Here is an 8,222-nt window from a genome sequence, read left to right on the forward strand (position 1 = left end):
ACTCGGTCTCAAACTCTCGATTTGGCTCAAATTTGAGACACAGCCGAACAGCTACGTGTGTTAGTCCTGCCACGAGCCTGATGACTCGGAGGACGAGGTCTTGTACGAAATGGATATCCACATCATCGACCTCTATGAAGCCCAAAAAGAATTAATAAAACAATTTTCCGCGCTTCCATCGGAAGCTATTAATTTTCCGTCGCCGTTAGTTTACGCCGATCGGAATGATTAGATTTGATGAAAGAATTAATTAATCCGCGTGTGGCGTCCCTACGGGAGGAGCGGATTAGCATAAATTCGGAATGGCTTTCAGTTAATGCTACATAAACAATCGAAAACGGAAATATTGACCTATATTTTCCTTTCGAGTCACTCGGTCTATAAGACACACTTTCTGCGATGAATTCAAAATAGACCAAGTTCTTGAAAAATGTCCAAAATCGGAGAAAACCATAACTTTCTTATCATCAATTTTTGGGTGAATTTAAACGTTTGTAAAAAAATAACTTACCTATATACCAAGCTGTACAGAAAATGTATTTCAATTAAATATAAGGCAAACCTATCATTAAAGGTTTAAATACTTTAAAGGGGAACGGTCAAGCATTAACCAGTTAGATAGCCCTATAGCCCATTAAATACTAAAATTTATGGTGAAAACCGCATCAAAAAATATTGAGTGTTTAATTTTTAATAAAATAAAGAAATTTCGGGAAATCGAAAAGCGCGCGTCCGCCGTGACACCTGGTGAGAAGTCGGTTAGACAGAAAAACAACGTAAAAGTGGGCGCTGCTGAAGACGCAAAAAATATGTTTTGCACGCGCGGCGCGTTCCAGTTATAATTGACCTAAGCTTAAATTGCGCCATTTTAAAAGTTAGGATAGTTCGCAAATCGCTCATACGGGGTTAGGGGCGCGGGCGGCCACCGCTAAGATGGCGGCGAAAATTCAAACCGAAACACCTGGCGTTATTTTTCATTTAAATTTTTTGGGCCAAAAGCTATTTTTTCAAGACGAAAAAAGGTACGTGTTAGTATATTGAACGTCTTGTTAATCTTTTGATACGGAAATAAAGCCATATTTGGAAAAGCTTGGCCGTTCCCCTTTAAGGTTATCATCAGTTACTTTGAGGTTTCAGTGCTTAAAGGGAGTATGACCTACCATATTTATGGGGGATCAACGAATTTTATATTTCTGTCACTAGGTTTAATAGAAGATGGGGCTGATTGTAGTGATTGGCGTTAGTTACGTTAAAAGCCGATCGTAGCGCGTGTTAGCAGACGATATTTTGAGTTAGTCCATATCCCTTTAAAAGCATAGTTTTTCGCAGTGCATTGCTTAAACGTTCTACAGCTGCAATTTCGTCCTAACGTTCTTCGAAATAGCCCAAGAAGTCATTCTCAAGACACTAATGAAATACAAAACCCTTTTACCGAAATAGGATACTTTTCTTACCGTTAAACAGTTGTCATTGGGATACTGGAATGGTTTCAAATTTGTATGTCTTTTAGGATACGATTTAGAGAAATTAGACACATTCCTAATTAACAAAGTATTTGATACATTTACCTTATCTTTCCACTCTTTATCACCCGAGGTGATTTTCATCGATTTTGATGAAATTCGGGGGTTTGGTAGTCCTTTATATAACATGCATACCACTAAAAATGTTTTTTTTTGACAACTAATGTTGAATTTTTTTTATTTAAAATAACATTTTACCCTTGGAATTTGTTTTTAATTTTTTGTTTTAAAAATTAATTTGAGTAGATTTGAATGAATTTGGGTAAATATCATTAAATGTAGGTATAATTGGTAAATTTTAAATTTGGTTAAAATTATTAATATTGTTTATCTTCATTATTAAAATTAGTTATACACAAATTAAAGTATATTTTTGGGGATTATTATTATTTTGGGTAAAATAAAAGGTGGGATAAAATAACATAAAAATAGTTAAATATGATGCATTTGGGTAATAATGATTTTGCTTTGTAAAGAGTGCAAATATCATTTCGAGTAAGCATAAGTAAGTCCTCCGCCAACATGCTGGTTACAATTAGGGCGATTTTAAAGGCATTTTATTTGCTCGGAACGTTAAACCAGAGATAGTAAATACGCTGCGTATTTACTATCGCTGATTAAATGTTTAAGCTGCCTCTCTAGGTATATTAATCCGCATAAAACCTTTAGTGGGGCGAAGTATGTATATTGTTTACGAAAGGGTAAAGTGCCGTCTCGCAAAATTGTCACAGCTAACGCGCCTATGCCATTACCATAAATTTTATATTCAGTTGAAGATTTAATGCATTTAAACAAAACATTATCCCTAGAGCGTTAAGCTCTGTTATATTTTAGGTCACTTAACTTAAATTTTCAGCTTGATACCCGAGTTCCTTTAGCGGATGCCATAGTATGCCTAATCCAAGTTCCTTTAGCAGATGCCTTTGATGTCCAAGTTCCTTTAGCAGATGCCATAGTAGTTCATGTTCCAGACGCCTTTATCATTCCCCCTGCAGATACCATCGCCATTCAATTGCCAGATGCAGATGCATTCGCCATCACCGAGCAAACTCCTGCTAACGATATCGAGGCAGCCAACCCTTACAAAAATATTCCTTTAGATTCTTAAGAAAAAAAAGGGAAAAATGTTTAGAAATTCTTAAGGAAAAATAATGGGAATCCTTGGAAAATTTGGCACCTTTTTCCCAAGATCATTCTTAAGAGTTTCTTTGGAACAATTCCTTTAGGATTTCTTTGCACCAAATCCTTAAGGAGTTCTTAAGAACAAATTCTTAAGGAATTCTTAAGAACAAATTCGTAAAAATTTCTTAGGATAATGTTTCTTAAGAATTTATGGTCAAATGTTCCTTAGAATGTTAAGAACAATTTTTCTTTAGATTTTAAAGAATAACTTCTTAAGAATAATTCATAAGATTTCTTAAGATTGCCAAAGAGTATTTCCTTTAGAGATAACTTGAACAAAAGCCTTTTATTTTATTTTAATTTGCTTAGTTTTTCCATTTACATTCATTTTTCTTGTAGATTTTCGACCTTTCCTACTTCATTGTCAGTGTTTGGTTCAAAAATAAGAAAACTCTTTTACTTTTTACGACAAGGTTTTTTGTGTTTGATAAATGCTTTTGTTTTCGTTCGATTTGAAGTAGCCTTCGAGTAGCTGCCTTCTTGGTATTGCCGAGATTCGTAGCGTTCTTCCTGAAGGGTAGTTGAACAACGTACCTTCCAGTTGTTTCTCGAAAATGCGTATCGGTGAAGTGTTGTTCGGCCTGTTTTTCTTCCTCCGTGAATCGACTCGCTTCTGTTATGGTTTCCAACTCCCAAAAACGTTTTAGGGTGTCGTCAAGTTCAACGAAGCCATGATTGCTGTTGATTTCAAGATAGGGACCAGCCTTTGATGATGAATGTATTCTTCCTGATAGCAGCCTCCGGACCCTTAATTAAACCATCTATAAGTAGATCGGTTATAACGTCAGCGCCCAATATAATATCAATTTCGCTAGATTGATGAAACATCGGATCTGCAATGATAAGTGTCTTGAGGTAATTCCAATTACCAGGTTCGATGGGTTGAGACGGTAACATTTTTGTTAGTCTTTGTAGAATGAATGCCGAGACTTCTAGCGTAAATTCTCCAGAATGTGAAGCAATATGAAGACAAACGATACCTGTCGTTGTACCGGCGCTGCACCCTGCCAGACCACTGACTGAGACTCGAGCATGCTTTCGCTTTAATCCAAGACGCTCTACACACGAGCTAGAAACGAAACTGGCTTGAGACCCTCCATCGATTAGAGCTCTGTATAGCTGTTGCGATCCAGAGACATCGGTAATCTTCAACAATGCTGTAGAAAGCAACACTTGACCATTATTGAAGCTATGAGCAACGTGTCCACTGATTAGACTAAGACCAGATGATGAAGTTGATTTTACGAGTGTCTGCTGGTGATGATGATGATTGCGTCTGGGTGTCTTCTCTCCGTGACTGAGAAGAACGATGAAGCAGTGTATGATGGCGACCTTTACACAGTTTGCATGATGACGATCGACAATCTGACGCCGAGTGACCTTCGCGAAGACAGTTGAAACAAAGAAACTTCTGGCGAGCTACAGCTGATCGCTCGTGAATTGGTAACTTCAGAAATCTTGGACAACTATATATTTGATGGGACTCGGCGCACCCTAGACAATTGGACGCAGAGCTGGTTGAGTGACATCCAATGATCGACTGTTTCCTCTGTGTGGAGCTGAATTGGGAGGACTTAGCCTGATGACATCCCTTTACGTTTGAGATTGCTTCAATGGCTCGACAACGCTTTTCAATGACGCCGAGACTCTGGATCGAGCTTGTTGGAAGTTAAGTAGACCAGAAGAGTGTCCCAGTGTTCTGTTTGTTGGCCAAGAACTTGTAGTGAACGGGTTGATTCTACGGTTATTTCGAGTAATTTGCGTAGATTTGACGCCGACTCTTGTAGTAATGTTTTCTGACCAAATAGCGTATCTAAGTGAGATTGGATGATATAACGGTTGTTATTATATCGCTTCTGGAGTAATGTCCATGCTTCATCATAATTAGCGTCGGTGACTGCCAACGAACGGATCAAGGCTGCTGCTTCTCCCTTCAATGAAGACTTCAGATACTGAAGGCGCTGTGCATTTGTCAACATTTCGTTCTGATGAATCGCGGCAACGAACAGATCTCGAAATGACAACCAGTCTTGATAGTTGCCAGAGAGCGTCGGTAAGTCTAGGTGAGGCAACTTGACGTTGTAAGCTGCTCGGCTGCTTTGAAACGTTGATGTTAGTTTTCCTATAGCGTTTTGAATATCTGCATGTAGTTGATAGTACAATGTCTCGAACTCAGTGCGCTTGAACTCTTGTAATGCGTGGTCTTCGTCATCGCTACATAAGTCCTCTATCAGCTCCTGTATTTCCTGAAATCGTCTCCACTGATCTTCGACGGTTTTAAAACGTACTTCCAGCTCGAATTTCGTCATGCTTTGCGTAAGGGAAGCCTGAATTCTTTTGACCGCTCCAATGATGGTACTTCGTTTCCTTTGTAGCGCGTCCATTTGCGATATCCGGCTCGACGGACCAAATGAGTGTTACTTGAAACAAAAGGGAATTATACTAGTTCGACTAAAGGACCGCTAATGAAAGGAACGCAGATAAATTAAAATATAGTTTATTGAATGACAACCTTGAAGCAACGATACCAAAACTTCATGAAAGAGTACCTTGAAATGGGTCACATGGAGGAAGTCGTCATCGCGCAAATACAGAAGAACGAAAATCAATGCTGCTACTTACCACATCATGGAGTCGCAAAAGAGTCCAGTTCAACGACGAAGTTAAGAGTCGTCTTCGATGGGTCCCTGAGGTCGTCTACTGGAGTATCTCTCAATCAACAATTAATGGTCGGACCAACGATACAACGAGATCTCGTATCAATCCTTCTTCGGTTCCGGCTTCATCGCATTGGTTTCTCATCCGACATCGCAAAAATGTATCGACAGATTGAAGTGAATCCCGCCCACCATAGTTACCAACGAATACTATGGCGAGAAGACATCAAACAACCTATCAAAGAATATCATCTGACAACCGTAACCTATGGGACAGCCTCGGCTCCATATCTAGCGACCAAGGTACTCCAACAGCTCAGTTTGGACGAAGGTGACAGATTAACGCAGGCGGCTAAGGTCCTAAAAGAAGATTTTTATATGGACGACTGCATGTCGGGAGCCGCGGATGAACAGTCGGCGCTCGAAATTCAAAGACAACTTATCCAGCTCTTGGAGGTCGGTGGATTTCAGCTTCGGAAATGGTCGTCGAATAGCAGTCTCATATTATCAGCAGTCCCCGCGGAGGATAGAGAGTGTCAGCTGCCGCTGGAGATAACAAACGAAGATATGGTCAAGGCACTTGGACTGTGGTGGAATCCTGCGACTGACGAATTTCGTTTCTCAGTTTCGTTATCTCCTGGGGCAAAAGGCATCACGAAAAGAATGCTACTGGCAGACGTTGCACGTGTTTTCGATCCTCTGGGATGGCTGGCGCCAACGATAATCACCGCCAAAATCATGTTTCAGCAGCTTTGGCTAAGAAAATTGGCCTGGGACGAACCATTACCACGGGATATCGAGCGAGTATGGACTAATTACCGAGCTAAACTACCCGAACTTCAAGAAATCAAAATAAATGGATGGGTCGGGTTTCAACCTGGAGAAATCTATCAGCTACATCTATTCTGCGACGCTTCACAAACAGCCTACGCAACAGCCGCTTATCTTCGAGTCACGGTCGGCGATCGCACCAACGTTCATCTTCTATTGGCCAAGACGAAAGTAGCACCGATCAAGCAAATCTCTCTTCCCAGACTTGAACTCTGCAGCGCCTACCTATTAACAGAATTGATGGTAAAAATCAAGGAAGCCCTACCACTTGAGAACATTCCTACATTTGCTTGGTCTGATTCCACCATTACCTTGAGTTGGCTATCGGCTCCGTCGTCACGATGGACGACATTCGTTGCTAATCGGGTTGCTTAGATCCAAGAAGAATTAACAGCAAGACATTGGCGCCATGTTAGTACAATGGACAATCCAGCTGACTGTGCAACAAGAGGGATTTCAGCGAAAGAACTAGCCAGTCATCCTCTGGCTGAAGAAAGATGAAACTCAATGGCCAATAAGTACACTTAAAGATACATCGGTAGAAGAGAAATCAATTCGCACATATCACGTTCAGCACGATGAAGAGTTCGAGTTTTTATCACGTTTCTCATCGCTAACTAAGTTGAAGAGAATCACGGCACTTTGCGTTCGCTTTTATGAAAAGTACAGAGACAAGAAAAAAAGTACTCAAGACTCACGAGCAAGGAACTGAAGGACTCATTTACCAGATTGATCCGCTCCGCACAGTCGACTTCATTCGCTCACGAATTGGAGGACTTGGGTGAGAAAAAAGCTATATCTACTAAATCTCGTCTTCACCTATTGTACCCGTTTCTAGACTCTAACGGACTGATAAGAGTTGGAGGACGAATCAGGCATGCTGATGTACCTTACGACCAAAAACATCCCATCGTTCTATCAAGCGACAGTACTCTCGCCAAGCTAGTGGTACAACACGCTCAGGAAGAAAACTTACACGCTGGAGCTCTCCTTCTAGCCACGACAGTTCAGCAGGACTTTTGGATATTGGGACTCCGTAACCTGACTCGTCAGATCGTCCATAAATGCGTCACTTGCTACCGTGAGAGAGCTAAAGCGATCCCGCAGCTGATGGGAAACTTACCGTCGTTCCGTCTGAAACCAGTTCGCCCATTCCTAAAAAGTGGAATTGACTACGCTGGTCCGCTTTCAGTCAAGGTATCCAGACTACGAGGGTGACAACGAATTGTAAAAGGCTACATCGCGGTATTCGTCTGCATGGTGACAAAAGCCATTCATCTTGAATTGGTCAGTGATCTTACTTCACAAGCATTCATCGCTGCGTTCAGACGATTCACTGCTCGCAGAGGCCGTTGCGCAGAGTTGTATTCAGACTGTGGCACCAATTTCGTCAGAGCAGACAAAGAGCTCCAGAAACTATTACAACAATCCTGTTCACCGAAGCAATCGGACGAAGTTACACAGTTCCTCGCCAACAGCGGCACGGCCTGGCATTTCAATCCGCCTGGAGCCCCTCACTTCGGTGGGCTCTGGGAGGCTGGCGTCAAGTCCACAAAAAGCCATCTTCGCCGTGTCACAGCTAATGCACTACTGACCTTTGAAGAGTTCACCACACTATTAACACAAATCGAAGCCTGTTTGAACTCCCGCCCTCCCTGCGCTCTACCAGGAAGTCCAGACGATCTTGTCGTAAAAAGTAAAAGAGTTTTCTTATTTTTGAACCAAACAGTCAGAGATTCTAACACAAAATCGGTTTCCCCCATTTGGGGTTTATCAACACTCTGAAGGAATTCCGTCTTTACTCGGAAGAAGCTGCCGATATCAGTTAAAAAATATACATCCAGGGTGCCCTAAATGTGAGCGGTCCATTGCAATTTATAGTGAGGTTATTCACCTATTATAGCATGGCGGTCGCTATACAGCAGATAAAAATTATGCTATGGCTTCCGTTCGAAAATCCAACGTTAAAAATTATATTAAATGTCAAAATTTCTTTCAGAGAACAGGGTGAACCGGTCTACTGTTGGAA

General features: G+C 41.2%; 1 protein-coding gene across 1 annotated transcript; it reads left to right on the top strand.

Moving 5' to 3' along the window:
- Positions 1-5,209: 5,209 nt before the first annotated feature.
- On the top strand, positions 5,210-7,411 carry LOC149932982 (uncharacterized). Its single transcript, XM_090157216.1, has 2 exons — positions 5,210-6,559; positions 6,941-7,411. Exons 1-2 carry the CDS (start codon positions 5,210-5,212, stop codon positions 7,409-7,411), a joined length of 1,821 nt encoding a protein of 606 aa, XP_090013342.1.
- Positions 7,412-8,222: the final 811 nt, after the last annotated feature.

This window comes from Leiobunum rupestre, chromosome 8 (assembly GCF_980474605.1).
Source record: "Leiobunum rupestre chromosome 8, qqLeiRupe1.1.hap1, whole genome shotgun sequence".
NCBI lineage: Eukaryota > Metazoa > Arthropoda > Arachnida > Opiliones > Sclerosomatidae > Leiobunum > Leiobunum rupestre.

What these genes read in the sequence shown, in the direction of transcription:
- LOC149932982 (XM_090157216.1), top strand. Translation starts at nt 5,210, where the DNA reads ATGACAACCTTGAAGCAACGATACCAAAACTTCATGAAAGAGTACCTT. An exon ending in CGACATTCGTTGCTAATCGG is followed by an intron (nt 6,560 to 6,940) that starts GTTGCTTAGATC and finishes CGCTCCGCACAG; the next exon opens with TCGACTTCATTCGCTCACGA.